Source organism: Amblyomma americanum, chromosome 6, assembly GCF_052857255.1.
Source record: "Amblyomma americanum isolate KBUSLIRL-KWMA chromosome 6, ASM5285725v1, whole genome shotgun sequence".
NCBI classification, from domain to species: Eukaryota; Metazoa; Arthropoda; class Arachnida; order Ixodida; family Ixodidae; genus Amblyomma; species Amblyomma americanum.
The window spans coordinates 97,156,421-97,184,304 of NC_135502.1; the positions used below are offsets into that span (position 1 = coordinate 97,156,421).

A 27,884-nucleotide genomic window follows, 5' to 3' on the forward strand; every position below is an offset into this window, starting at 1 on the left:
GATGTCTCGCTTCGCTATCTGGTCAGGTATGAAAGGGGACGTAATACGCTACGCCCCCTCGTGCCATGTGTGTCATGGGACCGTATCACTGAGTAGGACCAGTTCTTACTAGGGGTCACAGATCACTTCAGCAAGTGGGTTGAACTTTTCCCCCTCAGAAAGCTGACGACACGAGTGTTCATGGAGAAGCTGATGGACGTATTCACCAGGTTCGGTTTCCCAGAGCACTTGATAACGGACAACGCGTCCTACTTCACTGCGAAGGTTGATTTGTGCGCTGCACTCGGCACTGAGCACAAGAAAACGACCACTTATCATGCTCAGTCGGTCCCCGCGGATCGAGTCATTCGCAACGTTAAGCACATGCCTGTCGCGTACTCTGAGAGGCACAAAGATTGGGATTCCTATCTGCCGGAGATCGCGTTTGCTTTGCGTTCGACAGTTAACAGCTCGACTAGGTACGCACCGTCTTCTCTTAATCTATGAAGAGAGCTGCTAAATCCGATGTACTAGATTCTATCGGACAGCAGGAAGACGCCAGTCGCTTCGTCAGCACGAGCTGAATACGTGACGCTAAGATGACGCTAAGATGACGGAGGCCTTACGCAAGGCTCGCCGCAACCTGAGCACCGCTAGGGCACAGCAGAAAGCCCAGTACGACCGCTCGCACCGGGATGTTCACTACGAAGTGGGCGACCTGGTGATTCGACGTTAGCTCGTTCTCAGCGACGCTAGCAAACAGTTTGCGGCCTCCTTGGCGCCGATATTTATCGGGCCGTTCCGCGTGCGAGAGAAACTTTCCTCGATCGTTTACAGGCTCGAGGACTAGTGGTCGAAACCGACAGGTGGACCGGTGCACGTATGCGACCTGAAACGTTACGTGCAGCGAGATGAGTGGTTACAGGACACAGCCCGACCCGCGCCGCAGTCGGATAACGAGCGCTGCGATCAGCCGGCGAACCACGCGTCCCGGTATAAGTTGCGCCTTATAGGCAGAAGCAGATCTGCCTGCGCAGCCCAGAGCGAGGGCGCGAGCCGGCAGGCAGTCTCGTCAGGTGCATGAACGTAAGGGCCGCTCATGCCAATCACTGTCACGCAAGACTGACTTGCGTTAACCCTCATGACTCTCGTGAAGGTCGAACAGCACGCGCTGCGGGAGTTGGATACATGTGTTGACCTTTTTCGGCACAGATTGAAAAGAAGGGCACATCAGAGCGACAACGTTCATCACTAGCAACTACAAGGCACCATCACGCTTCGGCAACGCGCCGCGCCCAGGGCCCGATGCTACGCCCCTCCCGCGACCTACAGTCGCCACCCTGCTGCTGTAACCAGGCCGCCCTGCTACCTGCCACACCGCATCGGAGCTGCACACCTGCCGTGGCCCCATTACTACAGCAACACAGGGCCCTCGCCTGCTGACCAGGTATGCCAGGGCCGCCCAACCGCTGCCTCAACTATAGAAGCGCCGTAGCCCTGGCCCCTGAAGCCACCAGAATCCAACACTGAATCTAACCACAGAATCCACAGAATATGGCCACAGAAACCAACTTTTTTTATTCATGGGAAGCCACCGGCCCTTCAAGCGTTAATGGCTGTGATGCTCCCCTTTTATTTATACCTTTTGCTCACTGACTATACCAGCGAGATTCTGCACACGTTGAAGTTTAGCAGTCAAATTTTTCAAATTGCGGATTCCAGAAAACGAAGGCATACTTCAAAGTTAATGCGGCGATTCTGTAAAAAAAAAGGGGGGTGAAATACGGAGCAAACGTTTACTCTATCGAAAGACGTACTTCATAGAGCGTACTCACCTGCAATCAGATCCACACGGAGCTGATCGCACACCTTCGTCCACCGCGACTCGATGTGCTCGAAGATGGTAGTCATCTCCTCGCTGATGATCATGCGACGAGCCTCTGAGCGTGCATCTATGCCCTCTTCCTCCTCGGCGATAGGATCCAGGATGCTGTTCACGATGGCATGGGAATCGCCACCGGCATGTGCCTGCAGTGCATTTAAAAACATTTGCAAAAAAACTGCAAGATTTCGTTATGGCTACCTACTCCGGGGTCAATGCCAGGTCAATTCCCCAATACAGCGGTTAGTGGAATGCCACTCGGCTTTTCATTCCGGCGTCATTTTCTGTAATTGCTCTTGTAATGCCAACTCCAGATGCAAATGGTGCCAGCTATATATAGTTAAGGCCGGTTGGGAGAACATATACTGCGTTGCCGAGTCGTGTAGATAAGCGTCATCATAAAGCTTGGAATATTCATCCTCTTGGCCTTGTGGAAAATGCGTGAATTATCTGAATACGCGAAATATAAATGGAACAAGAAGCATTCGGTGAACGTACATTTAACTTTTGAAGACTAAGGAAAAGAAATGATGGAAACGTTGGACGGTTCGCGGAAGCGGCTCCACCATATCCGGCGGGGTGGCTCAGTGGTTATGGCACTCGGCTGCTGACCCGAAAGACGCGGGTTTGATCCCGGCCAAAGTTGTCGAATTTCGATCGAGTCGAAATTCTAGATGCTCGTGTACTGTGCGAAGACAGTGCATGCTAAAGAACCCCAGGTAGCCGAAATAATCTGAGCCCTTCACTGCGGCGTCATAAAAGCCCATAAATCCAACTAAAACCAAGCATATTCACGAGCTGACTGTACAATTTTTCATTCCTGACAACAACAGATTTTGCGAAAACGAATACCTGCACGCACAGCTTGAACTATAAAGGTCTTGCCTGGCTCTTAAGCCATGCTGACCTGCCAATAAAAGCCTTTAAGGCCGAAAGTAAAATATTTGTGCATGGTGCTACCTACACGTTAATTCCTCGCAGTGTTTCCTCGCTCCGGCTTTTCTTCAACAAAACTACACCAAGTAAGCAGTTCATTCGCAGAGTTCCGCTTCTATGTTCACAACGTAGAAGTGGTTTAACTTGCTTGTTCGCTTCTGCATATATATATACCACGGGACTGTATCCTATAACTGTTTGTTCCCCATTTAGTTCTCTGTCATTGGTTACTGAACTATATACGCTTCTTTCAAGCGTCTGGGAAAGCGAACCTACCATTGGGCGGTTGGTGACCGGACTGCACCACTACGTAGTTGCATATCGCAGCCAATGGCAGCCATTGATGAGATCCGGTCGCCAACCACTTTCAATGGTCGCGTCGCTTCCATGCAACCGAAGTTTGAAAGCCGCGGGTATATCTTAGTGATCAATGACAGAGGGCGAAATGAGCAAATCGAAAATGGACAGATTATGTAACACGCCACCAGCTGTCTCAACGAAGAATAAGGAATTCCTAAACGTAAGGATTTCAATACGGAAATAAAATCTTTTCAGGACGAAAGTGTCCGCTGCGGCCGGCGTTATTTCCTCTACATATAACCTAATTATTTATCTTAGCAAGTGAAGCTCACTAAAGAGCTAATTAATTAGAGCAATCAGCTGGTTAGTTCGGTCAGAAAGTCTCATGGTTAGTCACTTTCAAAAGTAGCGAACACATAGTGGCCGATTACTATCCTTTTCCTTGCACCAAGTGACGAAGTAAAAGAATGCGCGCAGTGTGCTCCAACGGGCCAGGGTGTTTTAATTGGGCACCGTACACCTTGAACAGAGAGTTTTTAAACGGGAGTAAGCTGTCCTCTAGTGGACTCCCTTTAATAAAAGGAAGTGCATTAGACTTCCATTACTCCCATATAGGCGTTGTGTGTAGAGTGTAAGCGCTGCAACATGTCATCAGTGGACGTTGCGTTTGCATCGAGCTTCCTGCGCGCTCCTGCGCACAGTTAATGACGGCTCTGCGCGGAAAAAAAAGGGCTCTGCTTCATTGCGCTGCAAAGCGGAAGCCAATTAGTTTTACTACCTATCAAAATTTTATCTGGCATCATTTTGTTCATGGGCTGCGTTTTTATGGAGGAAAAACGCTCAGGCGCCCGTGTGCTGTGCGATGTCAGTGCACGTTAAAGATCCCCAGGTTGTCGAAATTATCCCGGAGCCCTCCACTACGGCACCTCTTTCTTCCTTTCTTCTTTCACTCCCTCCTTTATCCCTTCCCTTACGGCGCGGTTCAGGTGTCCAACGATATATGAGACAGATACTGCGCCATTTCCTTTCCCAAGAAAACCAATTATTATAATTATTATTCATGGGTTCGAAGTGACCTCGGCACAAACCACCAGACAGTTAATTAAAAGTCAACAGAAAATTTGGTTAAATAGCCACCTAATTACAATGGTTTTTTTAAAACTACATCCGCTGAAGGTTGTTCTTGAAAATATTTCCTTCCGATTTCAAAGTCGCTGGAAGTCGATTTATATTTAATAATAATAATTGGTTTTTGGGTAAAGGAAATGGCGCAGTATCTGCCTCATATATCGTTGGACGCCTGACCCACGCCGTAATGGAACGGATAAAGGAGGGAGTGAAAGAAGAAAGGAAGAAGAGGTGCCGTAGTGGAGGGCTCCGGAATAATTTCGACCACCTGGTGATCTTTAACGTGCACTGACATCGCACAGCACACGGGCGCCTCGTCGTTTTTCCTCCATAAAAACGCAGCCGATTTATATTTCGATATGGCTGTAAAGTTCGCTGAACACCGCGTATAACAATCAATTTCAACACCTGGTAATACTGCGATTTTGCTCTTGTACTCCGTATCTAAATATCTATTCATTCAAATTTACCCAAGTAAAACCTGCTTATAATGACGCTCTTTTGGCAAGATATCGACGTCATTATTAGCATGACTACGCCCACCGCAGTGCAAAGCGTCTTCCATGTCTCTCCAAATAAACCTGCCCTTTGCCATCTGTGGCCACTGTATTCCCGCAAACTTATTATCTCAGCCAACCATCTTACTTTCTGCCACCCCCTGCTACGTTTGCCTTCTCTTGGAATCCACTCCATTACCGTTAACGACCAGCGGTCTGTTGCCACCGTATCCCCGCAAAGTTCTTTAATTTCATCTGCCCACCTAACTTTCCGCTGCCCCCTGTTACGCTTGCCATCTCTTGGAATCCACCCCGTTACCGTTAAGGAGAAGCGGTTACCTTGCCTTCGCACTACTTTCCCTGCCAAAGCCCATTTCTTCCTCTTGATTTCAACTAGGGTGTCATTAACCCGCTTTTGTTCCCTCACCTACTCAAGACTCTGCTAGCTTCCGGTCTCTTAACCCTTTTCGTTAACCTCCATGCATGCTTCTACCCCATAGGTGAATACCGGTAAGATGCAGCTGTTATGTTAATTTTTCTCTTGAGGAATACAGGCGAGCTGCTCTTCATGATGTGAGCATACGTGCCATATGCGTTCCGCCCCATTCTTATTCTTCTCGATGACTGCTTGCCTTATGTAGACGTCACGGCAGGTAGTTACCGCTACGCTGGGTGCCAGATTTGAAAGATTCAAACTTTCCCTTGAAACGCCTCCTTTTCGAAGAGAAGCTTTGTAAGCACCATCAACATTGTTTCACTTTCACCAAAAGGACCAGTAGTCATTGCATGACACAAAAAAATGAGACTGGCACTCTACGTCGTCAACTGCGGGGACAGTACTAATTACCCTATGCTGGAGGTGATTTAAGCGGCTGCTGTTTTTTACAGGGTTAATTGGCGCGTAAGCAACCGAGGTTGTCATACGACAACTGCACGTGACGTAAAGTTCTACTACACGTCACAGCCATAGTTCGGTTGATGAAACCGAACCATTGTGAAGAAAATTTCAATTAAAATGTGTTTAATGGTCGTAGGCGAACACTACGGGGTGCTCAATGAATAAAAATCTCTAAGGTATCATTGGAAAGAAGAAAACACGCAAGCGAAAATGCGGTGTTTATAAAGTTATTTAACGCCTCGGATTTCAGAGGCCGCCTTTCGCTTTGCGCATTGTTCGCTGCCGGCATAGCGTTGCTTTATAACTAGAGGGAGAACTGGCGGCGCTACAATTCAGCCTATGTGCACAGGCGCAGGAATGCCGGGAAGATGACGTTTCTTACTTGCCTTAGCTAATCTTGGGCATAAAAAGTGTATTTAGCCGTAACAATACGACTATTCTCGAAGTAGTCCTCGAAGAAATGCTGTAAAAGCTTCCTTATTACCCTAATACACAACTTTCACTTGTGTTAAATCTATTGAAGAAGCGAAAAACGCAGTATTGAATGAATTTAATTTGCGCAAAGAGGTGAGAATGGCGTTACAACTACTAATTTTGAGGTAGAATCCACGCTTTCGGCCTGACACTAGCCAAGCCAAGAACGAAACCTCGTCTTCCCGGCATTCCCGCGGTGGAATAAGTGCTGTTTAAGAAACACGCATAGGTGGTGGCGCCAGCTTTCCCTCTAGGTAGTATTTAGAAACTACGGCTGCCGGGGCCTCAGTTTCTAACAGCCGAAAGAGCACTGCGTCATGTACGATGCGCGCAGCCACTCACAAATAGTGCGTCCGGCAGCGAAATAGGCGCTCAGCAACAGCCGGCCACGGAAGGCGACAAAAGGTAACGGACCACACTCCGCTCGAACCGAGAGGCCAACGGCAGATGTCGCTCGAACTCTCTAGGCAAGTTCGTCGACAAGCGTGCCATCACAAATGATGCATCAAACTCGTCCGACGCGGCAGCTTCACTGTGCCAGCAAAGTTAATGTGCACGTACCCGAAGCAGCGAGGAGAGCGGCTGCGCTGTGGGCGGTGACGGAGTCGGCGAGGTTGGCATGGCGGGAAAGACGCTCTCGAATATGGCGGCTCGGGAAGTGGCAGCCATGGCGCGAGGCGTGTCCCGGAGCGCCTCGAACAGCGTGTCCCGCACGCGGGCCAGCGCCTCGCGAACGCTGCGCCTCCTGTCGGCGGGCGAGATCCGCGAGGTGTCAGCGCCGTTGAAAACTTGGTGTGCTGGGTACCCCTCTTCCCTGCGTGGTACAGTGCCAAAGATCTGTTATGCGATGATGCAGACCCCATTAATTAGAGTGCAGCGATTGATGCATGCTTATACCCTGCCGTCGTGCAACCTTAACATGCCGTCGTGCTACCTCAGGAGGAGGAGGAAACAGGTGAAAAGAGAGGAGTGCAGAAACTGTGTCATTAAAATAAAAACAAACAAAACGCTATTATGACCACATGATTAGATTTAAGTTATACACATTAAGAGATATAATTAAGCGGACATGTGAAAGGAACAGTGACAAAAGAGCCAGAGTCGGCTGTATGCGGAAAAATCTATCCAAGGAGGTTCGAGTGGACGGTTCCATTTGTACAATGAATTACATTTGTCATGAAAAATTATACTTCAATAAATTGCTCATTAAAAATTTCTTGCTGATGGCGGGAATACCAAACTGGAGAGGCCGCACTGATTTGACATAACGTGAAGTACATAAGCGCTCTTCCGATACCGCGGTGTGATGGCGAACTTGCGTTTTCGGCTACAGCGGTAGCTCTGGCATAAAGAACTAGAAGCGGGACAGTTTGGTCGAAATACAATAGCTGTATCTTACCGGTATTCGCCTATGGGGCAGAAACGTGCAAGCTAACGAGAAAGACTTCAGCTTAAGTTAAGGACAACGCAGCAAGCCATGGAAAGAACAATGATAGGTGTAACGTTAAAATACCGGAAGCGGGCAGAGTGGGTGAGAGATCAAAGGTAGCTTAATGACATCCCAGTCGAAATCAAAAGGAAGAAATGGGCTTGGACAGTACATGTACTGCGAAGGTAAGGTAACCGCTGGTCCTTAAGGGTAACGGAGTGGATTCCAAGAGAAGGCAAGCGTAGCATGAGGCGGCAGAAGGTTAGGTGGGCGGATGAGGTTAGTGAGTTTGCAGGCATAGGGTGGGCGCAGCTGGCAGAGGACAGGGTTAATTGGAGAGACATGGGAGAGGCCTTTGCCCTGCAAGGGGGGGGGTAGTCAGGTTGATGATGATCATGGTGGTTATGCACTGAGCCACCCTTAAGCACATACTTACTTATCGTAACGCCATGACAACACATACGCCACGAAATCAGTGTTCAGTTGCGGGTATGTGCGGCTTCAACTCATTTTTTCTTATCGACCGTCCATATTGTAAGCGCAGGGCGTGAACGTTCAGTTCAACTGGCGCCTCTGTGGGAGCTTTTGTCGAGATGTCCAGTCCAGCGCATGGCCGGAAATTTTAATCAGACTTCTCTTCTTTCGCTTTTCGTGCAGTCCATTCTGCGTCAGTTCCAGTCAGTACAGTGCGCTGTATCTACCTCGTCACGGCTGTAGCCACCAAATACGCACGAACCGGCTAAGAAAATTCCAGAAGCCACAGCTTCAGCCAGCCAATCAGAGGCTAACTATTAAAGCATCCCGCACTGTCTGGCGTGATTGCTCGAGTGACGTCATATACCGTCATATACAATGACGTTTTAAAGATTCGGCACGGAATCGGCGGGTGCCAGTTGTAGCCGCCACTTCTGTACGCCAGTTTTGAGCCAGGAGTAAGTTACACAGGCTTCAAAAGCGAACCATTTACTGAATTTCTGAATGCAGAATAAAGACCAGAGCATGGTTTCGATGTCATTAAAAACGGTACCGCGTGAAGGAAGCCAGCGGTCGCAAAACTAGGAGATTGTGGGATCAAATCCAACCGGCAGCATGTTTATTCTTCTGCTTTCTAACCAATTATCTTTCAGCGATAAGATATGTACACTGTTATTACCTTACTGAGGAACACCGCTGTTAGAAAAATTGTCTACATTCCCCTATGAATCTTGGTGCCGTAGACTGTTGGCTTCCTTCATATGTGTCATAACAATCCCCTCATTTTCATTCCTTTGTCTGCTCAGCAGTACCGTGTATTACATGCAGTCTGCAGTTATTGATGCCAGCGTACAATTCCCGTTGTGTAACTGTGAGCATGGCTGCGGCGGAAAGAACGAGCGCGGATACAACTTCAAGCAACTAAATCGTGCAGAGTTACTGTCGGCGTTTTCCTTAGAGCAGCGCGTAGTCAAAGCGATCCCTGACTGCATAATTCTCTTTTCGCAATTAATACGAATGCACAGTTCGAACTCGAGCAAGTTTTAAAAACGCATTCAAAAGCAATAACAGTTAACACCGGTTTTGAATAAAATAAAATTTTACGCCTTGCCATTGGAATGCCTGGCATGCTTTTCAAAAATTAAACCTTTGGAAACTTACTTGCTGCCGTCCTCTATGCTGACGTTTCCTTCATCTTCGAAAGCTTGCACTGCGGACAATGAATGAGTAAATTATTATGAATTATTGAAGCAATGAAAATGCGATAGAAGGAGTCGGTCACCCAATTCACTCAAATTTCTGCATGGGTAGAGCTCCAAAAGCACATCTTAAAACGACGGATGTATAAGGACCCGTGTCCAGGTAAAATGTTAGTAGCTGTCACCTTGCACCGTTATAACAGTAGTCTCTTTTTCGCCCCGTGGTATAGCGGAAAGTCAAAAGTTGTTTATCACTTCACAAAAATAGTATCAGGGATGAGCAGCATATATACAATATAATACTCTGCACTTCATTGCTCATCTCCGAACGAAAGAACAGGTTCCTCACGTTGCTCGCAGCATCGTTCCAATTTTCAGCGGGCAATGTAACCACTAAACCATTATAATTAGAGGGTTTGGGTTATGGGAGCTTAATGTCCCAAAGCGACTCAAGTTATGAGGGCCGCCGTAGTGAAGGGCTGCTGAAAATTTCGACCACCGAGGGTTCTTTAACGTGCACTGACATCGCACAGTACACGGGGCTCTCGAATTTCGCCTCCATCGAAATTCGACCGCCGCGGCCGCGATCGAACCCGCGTCTTTCGGGTCAGCAGCCAAGCGCCATAAAAACTGAGCCACCGCGGCGGGTTATTATAATTAGAATCGATGCTTTTAATTATATTAGGCTATCGAAAAGTTAAGTCGGGGCGATTATTAAGCGGCACCAGAAGAGGCAATGTTATTATAGTCGGATACAATTTAAGTCTGCAGTGAAGCTCACGACCGCTTCATAGATTTCCGCCACGACAATAAAGTATAGCCCGTTGTTAAAACTTTTCTTGTTGCCTAAACAAAAACTAATCACAAGAAAAAAATTAGAGGAGCTAGAATGTTGATACATCGCTTGTTTAATATAGTCAAACGTTAAAAAGCTTATTTCGTTTACTATTACAATCAGCCAGCGGAGTAATACAGTACGCCGCGCACCATGGCCCAGTGTTAGCAACTGCTGTTTTTTTTTTTAAGTTGTATCCTACTATAGATGAGCACGATTTTGAGGCCTGCTAGCGGCGTTATTCGATTTCACTCGTTACATCCGGAACGCGAAACTTGTAACAGAGTTGAATGAAGCAGGGTCCTCTCGGTCTAAAAATGCGGCTTGCACCTGTTTGATACATCGTTCTTTTTAAGGCTTCAAGGCGCGTAGAGGCATGACTTATAGTGTTTAATGTCATAAAACAACAGATGGCCAACGGAAGAAGCCGTAGTTAAAGGTTTGGGAATATATTTTTTCCTATTTAAAGCTCTTTATCTCAGGGCTGTCAACCTGGTTCCAAAAAAAAAAAGCCATTCTCTACTTGCGTCTGGCCGGTTCAAGGGGTGCAAATTCATACAAAGGTGCCTGTTCTTCCAAAGTTTCACCTCAGAAAAAGACGAGCACCTTGCCGCACTGTATTTACCAACAATATCAAGTATGCACAGCTGCAATCTTTGCAGTTCGCTGCGTTTGCGTTACTATGCACTACAACAGCAAAAACTAGAAAAAACGATGCCACGAAACCTGCTAATACTGCAATTAGACATTGGTGCGAAAACTTCGTTGATGACGCATGAGACAACGTGTGTCGTAACAGGAAAATTTGGCTGCCTAGGAATCGTACTAAGCCATTAACCAGTATAATGGGCACCCCAGAGCAATAGACCAAAGCTGCTCGCGATGAGCTCGACACACACGGTCGCTCTCAACCTGCTGCTGGCCGCTGGCCACGTTGAAGCAGCTCATAATGCCCGAGGCGGTTAGTAGCCACGTAAACAGGCAATGATTGCAAAAAAAAATAGCGGCGTATCTCCGGTGATTCAGGCATTCCGAGTGCCTACCACATTATATAGATGCTCTCCCTCTAAGTCGTCGTTGCACTCTGAGCATAAAGTACTCAAGAGTGCAACGTAACAAAGCACTTAAACATCACTAAAGTTGACTAACCGTTTTCCTTCCACTTCTGGAATCATTCTCCTGTATGCTTTGGTTCCAGTTATACTGTAGCAGGCGTTAACATATGGGTGGTACCTTTCTGCAATGTCTTTGTAACACGAAAGTTCTCAAAGATGCCCTCAAAGGAATTGCATTACCTCAATAATTGAGTTTTATGAGCTTCTCCAATTCGTTTCAACTGTTTGCAGGTGGTAATTCCACGGAATGGTGAAGCTGCGGCTGGAGGCAGAGATCACCTGCTGCTGCCAGGAACAAAGGAACTGCCTTGAGTTCCACCCCTGGCTACAACCAGGCAGTTCTAAAGTGTAATTGCCATTCCAAAAACACAAGCTCGGCACACGATTTCCGCGGCACCCTTTCTCAATTGGGCCGACATTCTTGAAAGACTCCTCGGACAGCTTCTCGTGCTGCTTTCATACAGAGTAACACAAACACTATTACTATCGCTACTCAAACGACCTCGTTGAAGCCGTAAGGTTTCATGGAATGGGAAGAATTCATTGCAGCAACAACATTTCTGTTCGCCAAGGCAAGGAATCATGACAGAGGCCGCGAATCATGGTGGCAGCACTTTCGCATTAAGACATAGTTCTGGCTCGGAGAAGGCGGATGCTGAGCAAAATTCAAAGTGTCCTCGTTAAAAGTGTATAGGCACGTAACTGTTGGGTGCGCGTTTTCTTGTTTGTAATGATGGGTAAGGCATTGATATACATGGATCCACATCCGGTACTCTCCTAACAGCGCTAAATAATTTATAATCACATTTCTTTCCCGTGATGTTTCGGTTTCAACAGCCGAATGAAGACTGTGACGTCAAAGAGTGGTTTTGTCATGTGAGGCATGAAAAAACTGCAATATAATCGCTGCTTCCACATTAGTTGTCATTCCTGCTCTTGAGGAAGGCTGCCTTGTAAGCACTGTATTGAATTAAAACGATGAAGCAGTGATTATAAAACCACTCATTGACGTCACAGCCATCATTCGGCTGTTGAAACCGAAACCGAAACAGCATGACCGGTAAAATATGATTATAAATTTTGTAGTGACCGTAGGTAAATACCACATGGTGATTCATGCGTAGTAATGTCCTTCGCATCATTGCAGAGAAAAAAACGTGTCACCAAAATTAGGTGCCTATACTCCTTTAACACATGTCAGTGTTCCGGCTATCTATGCACTCCGATACACCAATATGGACTGTCCCTGTTGGCAACATAAATTTAATGTGCGCACACGATATCGCAAGCTAGGCCACGTCTAATACCATGAAGCTTATTCTGCTACTCACCAGAAATGTCTGCGCTGTTCGGAGTCCCTTGGAGGCTGAGAGTGACGGGAGTTCCGTTAGGAACGCTGGCTCCAAGCTCGTGTGAACATGTCTGGGAAAACACCCTTTCGTTTGACGTCTGGAGGTGGTCGACGCTGATCCCAGCTCCTCGCGGTGTGCTCCTCTGCTGTTCGTCTGTGCGCGCCATGTCAGTCTGCACAGAGACGGAAAGGCACAAGAGGCGCAAAGAGCTACTAAGAAAAAAACTTCACAGGACGATCAGACATCTTATGCAAGAATTTTGCGAAAGCATTTGCAATTACCCTCGATGATTACTTTCCGATTCTCCGACTCTTCGCACACGGGTCACACATGTCATGTGACCTTCTCTGCCCCGCCCTCGACACCCACACGGGAGAAAGGAGGTCCCGTACAGGTGCTGCGCCAGTAGTGACTTCCTCTGGGGGGGGGGGGGGGGGGGGGGGGCGTTGTTTTGCGCTTGCCGAAGACAAGTGCATTTGAAAAGCACACTTCTTTCGGGGGCCAAATGAGCCACAGCGGCGCGTTATAGCAATTATAAAACTAATATCGCCAGTACAAGCAATCTGCTATATGTTTAAAAGTTAGAAAGTTCACTATGAGGAATTACTTAACAGCTTAATAGTAACATTCCTTGCCTCTTTTCTGATGTCCGCCAAAAGAGATATTACTATGCCACAAAACTCAGGTTCATAACTCAAAAAGATTATTTTTGAAAAATTGGCAGGGGGCCTTCCTAAACAGGACTGCGAACCCAGTAAAAAATCTAGTTGCATAGGTGAAACGTGTGAAACAGTTTTAAAAATGCATAAGATTTCAAAGTGACAAGTTATGGATATCGCAGTGGCACGCTTTAAATACCTGCGTCGCTCTGTCGGTAGTGGTCGGCCGAGAGCACGGACACAGCACAGTGACGTGCACGTGCATGTCATCGTACTTGTGGCAGCCGCAGCTAGTGGCGGACACTACTGACAGAGGCTGCTTTTTCGACGGCTCTCCGGACGCCGCGGGAGAGGAATCCTCCACGGCCTGGGTTCCCTCTCCCATTGCTGGTTCCCTCTTGTTGGCCGCAAACGTGGTCAGCAACTGCTGCCTCAGCACCTCCCTCAGCTGGTTGGGGCCGGCAGCGGCTTTCGGAGTCCGGCTCATTGCGCGGTGGCTACAAGGCGGGTGCTCGAGTACCTGCGAGTGGTCCTCAGCGGCGATGGTGAATCTGCTAGGTACTAGCTTGGTACTAGCAGGCGTTCTCTGAGACTTGACAACTGCAGCGCCCGGTAAAAAGAAGTTATTAGTTCTGACCCAGAAACCTTTGCTAATAACCACATCGTTTCCCAACACCCGCAGGGGTATCCCCAGTTAATCAAATACCGAAAATGATTGGGTAAAAGAATGCAGCGCGAAAAAAACAAGGACGAACAGAAGTGGACAGGACAGGGCAGCGCCCTGTCTTGTCCACTTCTGTTCGTCCTTGTTTTTTTCGCGCTGCATTCTTTTACCACGTTCACTGACCAACATGCCCAAACAGCCGCTTTAGTTCGAAAATGATTAGCGTTCATGCCGACTAGTGAAATAAGTCACGGTGGAAACCTATTCGGTGACGCGTTCTAAAGCTCACAAAATGACTGCCCTACATTAAACAATGGCTAACATCGATTACACTTAACTCAATCCATAGTAGAGCCAAGCGCAAAAAATTCCAGGGGACCACCAATGATGCTGAGGGTTCCCGCACGAGTTAGTCAATTGACTGGCATATGAGGCGGTTGAGCATCTGCCTTAGCAAACTTGGGATATAACGTGGCAGAACTGGTGTATATAACGTGTGCGGTCGTAGCTATAAATCACGCTGCTGTTCGATTGAGTGACAAGCCACAGCTGATCCAGGGGTATTACAGAGGGCTGCCAAAGCCCTGCGTCAGTGGCTTTGTTAGAGGCTTAAAGGTTAATATATCCTGTTGCGCAGTGTGGGTGATAGGTCTGTGCGCTTGGCTAAGAGGAACGTCATGAAATTGACCAATGACTCTACAACAATAGGCGCTGTAGGAGTGGCGCGACCAGCAACGCTCGTTCTGAACAGTCATGTTCCATTTGGGGATTTTTCCCTTGACGGGATTTGAGGGCCAATTAAAAGAAAATTTTTGCGCAAGGTCAGCAAATGTAAGAACTGAAATCGTCTCAATGTTTCAAACTGACGGAGTTTTCAAGCTGGTGCAGCGAATAAAGTTACCAAACGGAAATTTTTGCTCCAAAAGAGGGAATTGTCGCTTACGCCAATGAACATCAGGTTCTGAAACAAAATTTCCAGTTTTGCGCTGGCAGAGATAAACTCAGTTTGAACCGCATCGCTGCTGCGATCGAGAAGCCTCACTGAATTCTGAGGTAAGCCTGAACCAGAGTGGTGCCATAACGCTGGTGCAAAAAGACGATTTCCAGTTGAGCACGCGTTCCATTGACAAGCTATGAGGCTCAAGCAGTCTCGGCAACTTCGAACCACCTTCGATTGCTAATTAGAGGCTGACGCGAACTTGCACCTTCATTCGAAGCCAGTGCCGAGTAAACCGTTCCTTTATCGGGCGTTACGAGAGCAAGCTCCCCTCAACTGCGCTTCGTCGCGCTGAACAGACGGATAGCACTGTCCTGTCTACTTCGCCTATAGAGCATCGCCCGCGGTGAGTGCGTAGCCTCAACCTCTACAGTCAAAGTAGTTCGCCCTCGGAATAGGCAGCGAAGCTCTGCGAAAGACAAAGAAAGGAAACGACGGGCTCACCTTCTTGCGTCGAGTCGCCGCCACGAAAGAACAAAGCCGTTCGTTCGCGCAGCGCTGGCAGACTGCTGCGCGTGGACAGCGCTGGTGCTCTCGCGATGCTCGCGCGCTGCTCGCGCTCCTCGAGCAGGGCGTAGAACGAATAATTGGTCGTCGAAGACGAAAACGTTCTGAGAGAGTGCGCGACCGTTGATGATGATGATTACCTAACGCCAAGGTGTCATCTTTACTAGTTGTCATCTTTACTTGACCCACCGCTTGGTGGGTCAAGAATGAGTGGTTCAGTGTCATCGTCATTGCCACATTTTATTTGAATTTCACTTCAGTCCACACGAAACAAGATGTGGCTGGCGGTTTAGCATTACTAGGCACAATATATTGTGCATTAGCACGGCTCTTTGCAGGGGGTGGGGGGGGCACCACCGTCACTACTTCTAAGCTCGACTGTGGTGTCCACTCACCCAAAGAGCCAGTTATGAGCCTTGATTTCCTCAAAATCAACGGAGTCTAAGCCTTCCGTTGGTTTTGCGAAAAGAGGAGATGCATAACTGCCTCAATGTGTGGGCGGACGGTACCGCCCACTCAAATCGCGACTGAGGTGTCCACTGACCCCGTGAGCCAGTCACACCTGAAGTTGCCGGGTTCGAACCCGACCGCAGCAGCTGCGTTTCGATGGAGGCGAAACGCAAAGGCGCCCGTGTGCTGGGCGATGTCAGTACACGTTAAAGACCACCAGGTGGCCGAAATTTTTCCGGAGCCCTCCACTACGGCACCTCTTCCTTCCTTTCGGCGGGCTTCAGGTGTCGCCGATATGTGAGAGAGATACTGTGCCGTTTGCTCTCCGTAAAAACCAATTTTCTAAATTTCCAGAATCTTGCGGAATTTGTGGCACAAGTGATTCCCACGACTGTGAAAAAATCTTGTATTGCTTTAAAATCTACTCGTCTATTCAGAGATGGCATTAAGCTTTTCATCTCCTCAAGCAGCGCACAGTGTTGAGGAAATGTTAGGCGCCATATTTCAAGATTTACGAGGACACTTTCGGCGGCTTTGCTGTAATACCAGCACAACTTGAGTTGTTTCGGAACATAACGTGGTTATCGCTATATGTTCATTTTAGATGCCACAGCAGTTCGTGACGCAGATGTTTCATACGACCGCTAAGCCTTGTGGTCAGTGTCGGATATGTGAATTGTAAGGTCTGATGATGTCGTCACATATAACATTGCGAAATTAGCAGACTATTTGCATGGTTGAGCGCGGAATATCGTGTAGGAGCATTCGAGTTCGCTGGTGGAAAATTTGTTGTTGGGGAAAGAAAATTGCGCAGTATACGTTTCACATATCGGCGGACACGTGAATCGCTCCGTAAGGGGAGAAACAGAGAAAACTTTATTGTCAGTAAGAAGATGGTGCTCTTGGGTTTCTTCAGCCGAATTAGACGGCCGGCAGTTTGTCGGTCGGCGACCTCTACGCTCTTGCTGTGGCCCGGTACTGAACGTCTGGGTCCGGGCTGGCGAGAATAGCTTCCAATTTAACCCAAAGATCATCCAGTATCAAAGGTCAATGAAATCATTCAGTATCAAAGGTCAATGGTCAACTCAAGGTCGGAGGTCAAAGATCAACTAAGGTTCATGCGTCAGTGTCAGAAGTCATGGGTTCCACACCATAACTGTACCACATATGGTCATACGCGGCCAACGTGGTTGGGCTGAAGGTCGATCAAGGTCATTCTGCGGCCTACGCGACTACTTTACCTAACGAAGAGAAGCTTTTCACCTCAACATTTTCGGCCACCTGGGTATATTTATCGTGCACTGACATCGCACAGCACAGGGGCGAAGACCTCCTCGAATTTGGGGAATCCTAGGGACCGAAACCTTTTAAAACCGGACGACGAGTGCCATGAGAAGGAATCCTCGATCATCCTCAGATCTTCTCAGATCCTTCGACCTTCCCCCATCACCCTCCAATGGGTTCCTAAATCTTGTAATAATGTAAAATAAACCCCCTGTACAGTTTCCTTGATAACCAAGTCCGACAACGTCATTCGTAGAAGGGACCTGCGGCGCTGAAAGAGTCCGCTCACTCAAGGACCCCTCATCTCTAACAGCGCCCGTGCGCTGTGCAATGTCAGTGCACGTTAATGATCCCCAGATGGTCGAAATTATTCCGGAGCCCTGCACTACGGCACCCCTTTCTTCCTTTCTTCTCTCAGTCCCTCCTTTATACCTTCCCTTACGGCGGGGTTCAGGTGTCCGCTGATACAGTGAGACAGATATTGCGCCACTTCTTTCCGCCCAAAACCAAATTTTCATAAAACGCCGGTGGTGGTGGTGGTAGTGGTTTTATTAGGAATAAAAGTAAAAAGGAAGGAAAAGATTTTTGATAGCCCCGGCATCTGCCATCGATACTGAAGCACTGGAGCTGGGGCAGAGGAAATAAAGGATAGCAGGCAGAATGGAGAAATGAAATGAAAGAGGTGACGGGACAGGAAAAGAGGATAGGGGGAGAAATATGTACAAACTGTTTGACAAGAAATGTGTCCAGGTTGTGCGCGTGATTAGTTCATTTTAGAGGAATTAAATCACACACGCGCACAGCACTGTGTTGGTTACAACTGGAGTGGGCCGTCCAGTTACTAATCGTTCAAGGCAGAACACGTGGAGCGTTCGGTCACTGCATGTACTACCTGACGGAGAACAGACGGGACATCAAGCCCGTGTGTTCGAGGAATTCACAGAGGCTCACCAAAGTTCGCTCACGAGTGCGCGCACTGCCCTGCGGCCACAATAGCGTCTTAATGGAGTCTGGTAGTATGCCGTGCGCCCTATAAACCGCGAGCATATCGCTACGAGCATCGGCGAACACGGCACAGTGAAGGAGCAGGTGTTCTAGTGTTTCCACTGCACCGCATCCGTCACACACATCACTCGTCGCGATTCCGTGATGCACCCGTCGTTCCCTGGGCCACATGCAGCCAATGCGCGCGGAGGATCATTGCACGTTTTGACGGTGTGAGTGCGCGACAGCCGGGGACACTGTCGATGCGCTCACCTCCCACGATGCGTGGGTCGGGGTGCTACTTTCGGAGATGGTCGTGGATGGCCGCACGCACGTCCTCCAGCGCAAGGGGCAGATCGCTCGCTGACAGGTAGTTGGTGTGCAGCGGTCGCGAGGTCGTCAGCTTCTTCGTTGCCGGCGATGCCGCAGTGACCGGGCACCCACTGTGCACGCACGGCACAACCTCTCGGCGCGAGGCGCTCGATGCGCGAGCGAATTTCCCGCACTAGTGGGGCACCGCGGCCGTTAGATTGCAGGCGGCCGAGGGCGGCGCGGGAGTCGCACAGCAGAGCACTCATGGGCGCAGGAGGGCCGAGGGTGAGCAGCAGGTCCAGCCCGAGCCGGTTCCCCATCAACTCCGCCGTTGTGGAGGAGCCCAGGAAGGTTGCGTGTTGCTGGCAGTGCAGTCGCAGGGCGGGGATGGTGGCCGCCGCAGCAAGGGAGCAGCTGTCGCGGGCAACTGAGCCGTCGGTGTACACGAGGAGATGGTCCTGGAGCTCCTCGTATATGACGGCTCTGGCCAGCTGCTGCACAGCACAGAGGGGTGTGCTCCGCTTTCCCGCAATGCCGACGATCTCTCGCTGTACCTCCGAGGCAGCAGGCCGGGGCGCGCAGGAGCCGTAGGGGGGTGGGCCTTGTGTCAATTGCTCATACTCGAGCAGCACCGCGCCCATTCGTGAGCACGGGTGCGAGCGCATACGCTGCAGCAGCGAGCCGCCGTCCGGTGCGCGGTGAAGCCGGTCGATGTGATTCAATGCCCTGCGCGCTGCTTGGAGCTTAAGTGGCCACGCTCCTGCCTCGGCCAACGTTGCGGCGCACTGCGAGTTTTTGGGCAGGCCTAGGCACACGCGCAGAGACTTGCGGTGCTGAAGATCGAGTTTCTTCCAGCACGGCTTGCGCACCGTGACGAGCGGCAGCGCATAGAGCACCGCCCCTAAAGCTGCGGCATTGTATAGGCGCAGCGTGGCTTGCTGGGAGATGCCCTGGCCTCGAGCGGTGAGCTTGTGCGCGGCGGCGGTGATCCTCTTCATCTGCAAACAGGCCTTGATCGCCACGGGGCGAAAGGAAAGGCTCCAGTCGATGTCCAGGCCAAGGTACCGCACCGATTTACGCCAAGGAATCGGAGTCCCGTCCAGTGACAGGGGCGCAAGGTGCGCGCCCGAGCGCGAAACGAAGGCCATGGCCACCGATTTGTCCGCGCTCAGCGACACACCAAGGCCACGCAAGCTGGCATCGATTGCGGTCAGGGCTCCCTGAAGGCACCCCCGCACGCGGATGCGGACGCCTCCTTAAGCGAATCTCCAACAAGCATCATGGCATGCGAGAGTCCAACCTCCTGCGCCTCGTTCAAGCTTTCGTCTGCTCCCGCATCACCTACTCTGGACCCTACTTACGTCTCACTCGTGCCGAAAGCGAACGGCTAGACGCGTCCCTTCGAAAAGCATACAAGACGGCCCTAGGTCTTCCCATGTCCACAGCTACCCATAAGCTCATGGCTCTCGGAATCTCCAATACCGTGAGCGAACTGATCGAAGCTACCCTCACCGCCCAGTATGAGCGGCTCTCACTCACACACGCTGGCCGAGCGGTACTGCAGCAAGTTGGGATCTCCCCGCCGAGATCGGCCCCAAGTTACGCTGAACGTACATCGGAATATCGCCTAAATCTCCGCATTCCTCCCATTCCCAAACGGATGCACCGGGAACACCACGCCGAGAGACGGGCCGACCGGGCTCGTCAGTTCGAGAAACGCTTCAGCGGACGTCCGGACGTCACGTATACGGACGCCTCTTACCATCCATCGAGGCCAGCGATGGTGGCAGTAGCTCTCGCCCCTCACCGCAGCTGGTACACAGCCTGCAGCATTCGCAATGCAGAAACAGTCACCGCAGCTGAGGAGGTTGCCATTGCGCTCGCGCTAGCCGACCCTAATACCAAAGTCGTCATCAGTGACTCTCAACAGGCTATTCGCAATTACGATGCTGGCCGTATCTCTTGCCAGGCGTTACACATTCTACGTTCTACAGCACCCTCTTCCACATCTCGCTTACTTCTTTGGGCTCCAGCCCACGAGTCGCTCAGCGGAAACGCCCAGGCACACACTCTCGCTCGAGATCTCAGCTGCCGAGCCGAGAGTATGATCAGCCACCCAGCTTCCGCTGACACTAATATCCCACGCGCTTCACTATCTCTACTCACCACTTACACGGACATACTCCAGCACTACAGACTCCAAAGGTGCACATATCCTCCCGCACACCGCGATCTAACAAGGCGCGAGGCCATCCAATGGCGCAAACTACAAACTGGCAGCTTCCCACACCCCCTCTTATACAGCAGGATCTTTCCGGAACAGATAGCCCCCATGTGTAAACACTGCTCAACTCCGGCCACACTCATACACATGGTGTGGACTTGTCCACATTACAACAGAGACAACGCAAACACCCCAGAGACGTGGGAGTCTCTCCTGTGTACTTCCAAGCCAGCAGACCAACGCTGGCTTATCCAGCACGCGGTGGAGGCCGCGGCATCCCAAAGGATCCCCGCCGACCTCCTCTAAGTCAGCGCAACCGGTCCTTTGACTGGTCCCCTGTTTTTGGGCGCAATAAAAGAGTTTACCTACCTACCCCGCACGCGGAACGCCTCGCCCGGTGGTCCCCGGCACCACAGAGCTATGTCGTCTGCATATATGGACATGTACACATGGTGTCGGCTGCTCGTGGGGAGGGAGGCCGGCACCACCGACATGGCCACATTAAACAGAAATGGTGATAGGACAGAGCCCTGTGGCACGCCCATGTCCACCGCGCGAGGCTTGGAGAGCTTACCCCCTACTCCTACGCGCATGGTGCGCCCGCTCAGGAAGCCATGAACGTATTGCAAAACACCGGTGCACTGATGCGTTCAGCGGAGCGGTAGGTGTGGTCCATGCGACTCCTGCCGTGGAGACCGACGCCGCACACTGCGGCCGTAAGATTAAATTGGCGCAGGACCTGTCTCACATATCGGCGGACACCTGAGCCGCGCCATAAGGGATAAAGGAGGGACTCCGGAAGAAAAAGCGGCGACGGCGGCGACGAAGCGCGCGGCGCACCCACTCCTCCTCCCCGGTTGCCATGGTAACGGCGCACGCGCACAACTTGCCTTTCGCGTGCACCGCGAAATGTTCGACCGGTAGCATAGTGTAGCTCCCGCTACATAAGAGGTGCAGTAGTGGAGGGCTCCGCAGTAGTTTCGACCTCCTGGGGATCTTTAAAGTGCACTGACATCGCAGAGCACACAGCCACGTTTGCGCTTCGCGTCCATCAAAATGTGGCCGGCGCAGCAGAGTTCGAACCTGGGTACGCCGAATCAGTAGCCGAGCGCATCGTTTTAAGAAAGGAAAGGTCGCAGTAGCTCTCACATCTCGCTGGGCACCTCAAGCGCGCCTTAAGGCATGCAAATGAAGGTGCATATGTCATCGGTGCGAACCCCTGTCGCAAGATATAGCCTCAAACTTGACTAAAACATTTATTCTATATGGAAAGAGAAGTGCTGTCACAACACCCGGAATGCTGTACGATGAACGATTGCTCAAAAATTTTTTTCCAAACCTAGTCGGCAATTATGCCCCCCTCCCCAATTAGTTGAGCCAGTGACGCTATCACTGGATTTAATCTGTCACCACTATGATACTTGATACCTGATTTAATATTTACTGCGGGTCCTTGGACCCAAGATATTAAACTCACTTTTGGAATATGGCGGTGTGCTCGGCTTGAAGCACTCTGGCGCGGGTTTGCCCCGTATTGCACTGCCTCCCTGAACGGCCCGGGGCATATTAGAGCGCACATTTTCTATTTTTTCTTCCTCTCCTATCCTTTAACTCTCCTACTTTCAGCACGCAGCAGCGAGCGTGGCTCGTCTTGAGCCAGTAGGCAGACGTTCATAATAATAATAATAATAATAATAATAATAATAATAATAATAATAATAATAATAATAATAATAATAATAATAATAATAATAATAATAATAATAATAATAATAATAATAATAATAATAATAATAATAATAATAATAATAATAATAATAATAATAATAATAATAATAATAATAATAATAATAATAATAATAATAATAATAATAATAATAATTGGTTTGGGGGGGAAAGGAAATGGCGCAGTATCTGTCTCATATATCGTTGGACACCTGAACCGTGCCGTCAAGGAAGGGATAAAGGAGGGAGTGAAAGAAGAAAGGAAGAAGAGGTGCCGTAGTGGAGGGCTCCGGGTTCTAGTGCATTGGGTTCTATTTGTGGTTTTCTCCACGATTACATAATTGCAACTGGTAGGTTAATGTGCTAATTCTTTTAAAGTTCTACGAGCTCTTCTTTTTCACAAAAATGCTGTCTGTTATTTAACTGTCAATATTGTTCTCTTGTTTTTATTCATTGATTTTTCAAAATTCACGATTGGTGCTACATTTCTGTCATCATCTTCCATGGAAACTTCTTTGTTTATTCACCTACACCTTGGCCAATCCCCCCGCGTGGGTATGTGCCAATACCTGGGGTGAAGAAGAAGAGGGCTCCGGAATAATTTCTTCTCTGCATGTTTCAAACGAACTGTTAAAAAGGCAAAGGAGGATTATAATCAAAATTTAAACACGTATCTCTCAAAACCCCAGAATAAGACGGCTCTCTATAGATTCATGGCGCAGAATAACAGCTCTCCGGCCTCCAATCGCATAAGGTCAACGGTAATGTCTCCGCAGGAGGCTAAGCAAAACCTTGAACGCATCGCGCAGGGGCTGGCCTTACGTTTCCAGGTACAGAAAGCAGAACCTTTGCACACTCTCACCCCCAGCTCGGACTATCCTGAGGTCGACGTGTCGGAGCTCCTGCAAATTGTTTCCTCGATGCACTCTGCTGCTCCGGGATCTGACGGGATTACTGTGGGCATGTTAAAGATTTTAGCGCACGACTTTCCAACTCACCTTCTAGATATTGTAAATGCGTCATTGGAAACCTCTTGGATTCCTCACAGTTGGAAAATTGCGAAAATAATTTTACTTTTAAAAAATGCAGACAATGGATTTCAATTAGACAATATTCGGCCGATTGCTTTAACCTCAAATTTAGTAAAGCTAATAGAAAGAGTAGTACACAGTCGCCTCACAAAGCATGTTCATCATATTAACGGCCTCAGCCCCGCACAGATTGGCTTTCGTCGCGGTTGTTCCATATGGTCCGCGCATGTGGATCTCGAGAGCCGAATACGACTCTCAATGCGCCAGAGAGAAGTTTCGGCCTTGGTGACGCTTGACGTTGCGAAGGCCTATGACAGCGTGGAGCACACAGTCCTCATTAACAAGCTTGCTCAACTACAACCACCGCATTACCTCTACGCCTGGATTTGTGAATTTCTAAAAGATAGATTTTTCTTCTGTACAGACGGATCTTTTTGTTCTAATACCTATGGTCAATCAAGAGGTGTGCCGCAAGGCTCTGTTCTTTCTCCGCTGCTTTTCAACATATTAGTTCGGGACATCCCCATTCATCCTAACGTTACAGTTTATGTATACGCAGATGATATAGCTTTTTTCGCATCAGCAAATGATATTCATGTGCTCTACGGGTATTTGCAGGCATATCTGAATGCTCTTGGAGTCTGGTTGGACCAAATCAATTTATCACTTAATGTCAGCAAATGCGGCGTGCTGGTATTTCCACCCGACGCTCCTATGTACATCTCGCTAGCCTACCGCTCCACTCCAATTCCGCAGGTGGAGTCGGTTAAATACCTAGGTGTTACTTATGACCAAAATTTGGACTGGCGACACCATATTAAGAATAATGTTATTAAAGGGGAACGTGCACTGGGCCGTTTGACCCGAGTTGGCAATAAAAAGTTTGGCATGCGTCGTGACACGCTACTGTTGCTCTATAAGGCTTATATGAGACCGATTCTGGAATTTGGTTGCCCCTTGTTCTCTGGTAGCGCGAACTACAAGCTGCAGCCATTAGCCTTACTGGAAAGACGTGCCCTACGGCTATGCCTCGGGCTCCCAAAATCAGCTTCCAACGCTGTCCTTTATCTGGAAGCGCGTATCCCCAACCTCTATTCCCGCTTCCAACTTCTAACAGTGCGTACTTTCCTCAAGTCTTTTGACCCGGCCCCAGGCGTTAGTGTTCCAATTTTTTGTATCCCAACCACACCTTTTTTTGACTAATCACTGGCCACGTTATCAGCTTCCGCAAGTTAGGTTCACGCAGAATCTGTTAGCTCCGCTTCAGTTTGGTCTGATCTCCTTGCAACGAGTTGCTGACACGCAGGCTGATCCCGTCTTCTATTACGACTTTATTTTCCCGTCCCATGCGAAGCATATGCCCGCACATACCCTAAATGGTCTTCTTTCTGAACACCTACAGAATTTTCCACATCATACTGTTCTCTCCACTGATGCCTCCGGCAGCTGTGAGAAGGCGGCGATTGGCATATATTCGCAGGATCTAGATTGGAGCTACTCCGTTCGTATCCCTGATTATACTCCTATATTCTTCGCAGAGTTTCTGGCCATTGGTTTGGCTCTTCTCAAAATTCCCAGACATGTCGCACGGGTTCTTATTCTCACAGACTGCCTTTCAGTTATTGTCTCTCTCCAAAATTCGAAAAAATCTTTCTTGACTCGTTCACTTAGGTTTTTTGTTCCGAGCACAGTGCGCGAGATCCGTTTGGTCTGGGTACCTGGGCATTCAGGCGTCTATTTTAACGAGGTGGCTGATTTATTGGCAAGGTCAGCTCTCAGCGCACCTGTAATATATCCCGTCCCTCACCTCATTCTGTTAGCAGCTTCACGTTTCCAGCGGTTCCAACATATTTCAGCCACTTTGAGTGATCCGTTGCTGAATACCGTGGACTTTCAACACCTAAAGTACCCATGGAATATCCGGTGGTGTAAGTCAAGGCTTTGTGAAGTGTCCATGACGCTCCTGCGATGTAGAATCCCTCACTTAAACTTGTACTTATGCAGGTGCGGGTTCGCTGCGACAAACCTTTGTGTATCATGTGGGCAAGTTGAATCAATCGATCATTTTCTCCTCTCTTGCCGGCGGTTCGCGGTTCAGAGAAAGCAATATCTGGAGGTTCCTCTTTCGAGACTAGGACTGCCTCTGTCTCTTACAGTTCTTCTATCGTTCGGTGCGAGTGCCAAGGGATTCCCGTTAAGCAGTGTATGCGGCTACCTTCACGATTACATAAGTGCAACTAATCGATTATCCTGTTAGCTATACACAAAATTCTTTCGCATGTCCAAAAAGGCTAGATTGATTCTATTCCGGATGACTCATACCTCTTGAATTCATTTTATTTTTCCCAATTTTTTTTTTTATCTTGATTCAGTCTTCTGACGTTTCCTTCCCCGCGCAAATGCTTCATTGGCAATCTACCCTATACCTTGGCCAATCCCCCCACGTGGGTATGTGCCATATTACTTGAGGAGAAGAAGAAGAAGAAGAAGAATTTCGACCACCTGGGGATCTTTAACGTGCACTGACATCGCACAGCACACGGGCGCCTTAGCGTTTTTCCTCCATAAAAAACGCACCCGCCTCGGTCGGGTTCGAACTCGGGAACTCCGGATCAGTAGGCGAGCGCCCTAACCACTGAGCCACCGCCAGTACGTTCAGCACACACATGTTTTTATTGGACACACCCCGCGCAGGGTTGCAGAAAAGAGCTCTGTGCACACTCATATCCCAGCAGAAACGCGTATGCACTGGCGACGTACCCGCCGTGGTGGCTGAGTAGTTAGAGCGCTCGGCTTCTGATCCGGAGGTCCCGGGTTTCGAACGCGACTGCAGCGGCGGCGTTTTGATGGAGGCGAAACGCGAAGGCGCCCCTGTGCTGTGCGATATCAGTGCACGATAAATATACCCAGGTGGCCGAAAATGTCGAGGTGAAAAGCTTCTCTTCGTTAGGTAAAGTAGTCGTCGCGTAGGCCGCAGAATGACCTTGAACGACCTTCAGCCCAACCACGTTGGCCGTGTATGACCATATGTAGTACAGTTATGATGTGTAATCCATGACCCCTGACATTGACCCATGAACTTTAGTTGATCTTTGACCTCCGACCTTGAGTTGACCATTGACCTTTGTTACTGGATGATCTTTGGGTTAAATTGGAAGCTATTCTCGTCAGCCCGGACCCAGACGTTCAGTATCGGGCAAAGGCAAGAGCGTAGCAGGTCGCCGACAGACAAACTGCCGGCCACCTAAATCGGCTGAAGAAACCCAAGAGCAGCATATTCTTACTGACAAAATTTTCTCTGTTTCTGCCCTTACGGAGCGATTCACGTGTCCGCCGATATGTAAAATATGTACTGCGCAATTTGCTTTCCGCAACAGCAAGTTTTCCAACGCCAGGGAACTCGAATGCTCCTACACGATATTCCGCGCTCAACCATGCAAAGTCAGCCAATTTCGCGATGTTATACGTGCCGATATCATCACACCTTACAATTCACATATTCGACACAGCCCACAAGGCTCAGCGGTCGTATGAAATTCCTGCGTCACGAACTGCTGTGGCATCTAATTATGAACATATAGCGATAACCACGTTATGTTCCGAAACAACCCAAGTTGTGCTGGTATTACTGCAAAGACGCCGAAAGTGTCCTCGTATTTCCTCAAATATGGCGCCTCAAACTTCCTCAACACTGTGCGCTGCTCGAGGAGATGAAAAGCTTAATACCATCTCTGAATAGGCGAGTAGATTTTAAAGCAATACGAGATTTGTTCACAGTTGTAGGAATCACTTGTGCCACAAATTCCGCAAGAATATGGACATTTAGAAAATTGGTATTTACGGAAAGCAAACGGCACACTATCTCTCTCACATATAGGCAACACCTGGAGCGCGCCGAAAGGAAGGAAGAGGTGCCGTAGTGGAGGGCTCCGGAAAAATTTCGGCCACCTGGTGATCTTTACGTGTACTGACATCGCACAGCACCCGGGCGCCTTTGCATTTCGCCTCCATCGAAATGCAGCCGTCGGGTTCGAACCCGGGAACTCCAGGTGTGACTGGCTCACGGGGTCAGTGGACACCTCAGTCGCGATTTGAGTAGGCGGTGCCGTCCGCCTGCACATTGAGGCAGTTATGCATCTCTTCTTTTCGCAAAACCACCGGAAGGCTTAGACTCCGTTGATTTTGAGGAAATCAAGGCTCATAACTGGCTCTTTGGGTCAGTGGACACCACAACCGAGCTTAGAAGTAGTGACGGTGGTGTCCCCCCTGCAAAGAGCCGCGCTAATGCACAATATATTGTGCCTAGTAATGCTAAACCGCCAGCCACTTCTTGTTTCGTGTGGACTGAAGTGAAATTCAAATAAAATGTGGTAATGACGATGACAGTGAACCACTTATTCTTGACCCGCCAAGCGGTTTTTGAAGAGTGAAACAGAAGTTATGAATGGCGGCGTTTCCTCCAGATGACCTACCTTCAGATAGCAGATCAGCTGTTGTAGACGGCTTACAATGTGTCTCAGAATGATGGTGATACATCTGACAAAATGAA

At 49.1% G+C, this 27,884-nt stretch overlaps 3 protein-coding genes across 3 annotated transcripts in view; 1 reads left to right on the forward strand and 2 right to left on the reverse strand.

Annotated features, from left to right (window-relative positions):
• The window catches only part of LOC144094395 (uncharacterized), a 99,428-nt gene that overhangs the window by 45,179 nt on the left and 26,365 nt on the right, over positions 1-27,884 (forward strand). The gene's annotated exons all lie outside the window — the stretch shown is intronic.
• LOC144093904 (uncharacterized) overlaps positions 1-27,884 on the reverse strand; it is a 174,821-nt gene that overhangs the window by 9,329 nt on the left and 137,608 nt on the right. The window lies entirely within an intron of this gene.
• LOC144093905 (uncharacterized) lies at positions 1,876-13,862 on the reverse strand. The gene is made up of 4 exons (XM_077627657.1): positions 13,357-13,862; positions 12,478-12,670; positions 6,656-6,908; positions 1,876-2,007 (listed from the first exon to the last, which is right to left on the reverse strand). Exons 1-4 carry the CDS (start codon positions 13,642-13,644, stop codon positions 1,974-1,976), a joined length of 768 nt encoding a protein of 255 aa, XP_077483783.1. The 5' UTR covers positions 13,645-13,862; the 3' UTR covers positions 1,876-1,973.

What these genes read in the sequence shown, in the direction of transcription:
- LOC144093905 (XM_077627657.1), bottom strand. Translation starts at nt 13,644, where the DNA reads ATGAGCCGGACTCCGAAAGCCGCTGCCGGCCCCAACCAGCTGAGGGAG. An exon ending in CTACCGACAGAGCGACGCAG is followed by an intron (nt 12,671 to 13,356) that starts GTATTTAAAGCG and finishes GTCTCTGTGCAG; the next exon opens with ACTGACATGGCGCGCACAGA. An exon ending in CGCTCTCCTCGCTGCTTCGG is followed by an intron (nt 2,008 to 6,655) that starts GTACGTGCACAT and finishes AATGCACTGCAG; the next exon opens with GCACATGCCGGTGGCGATTC.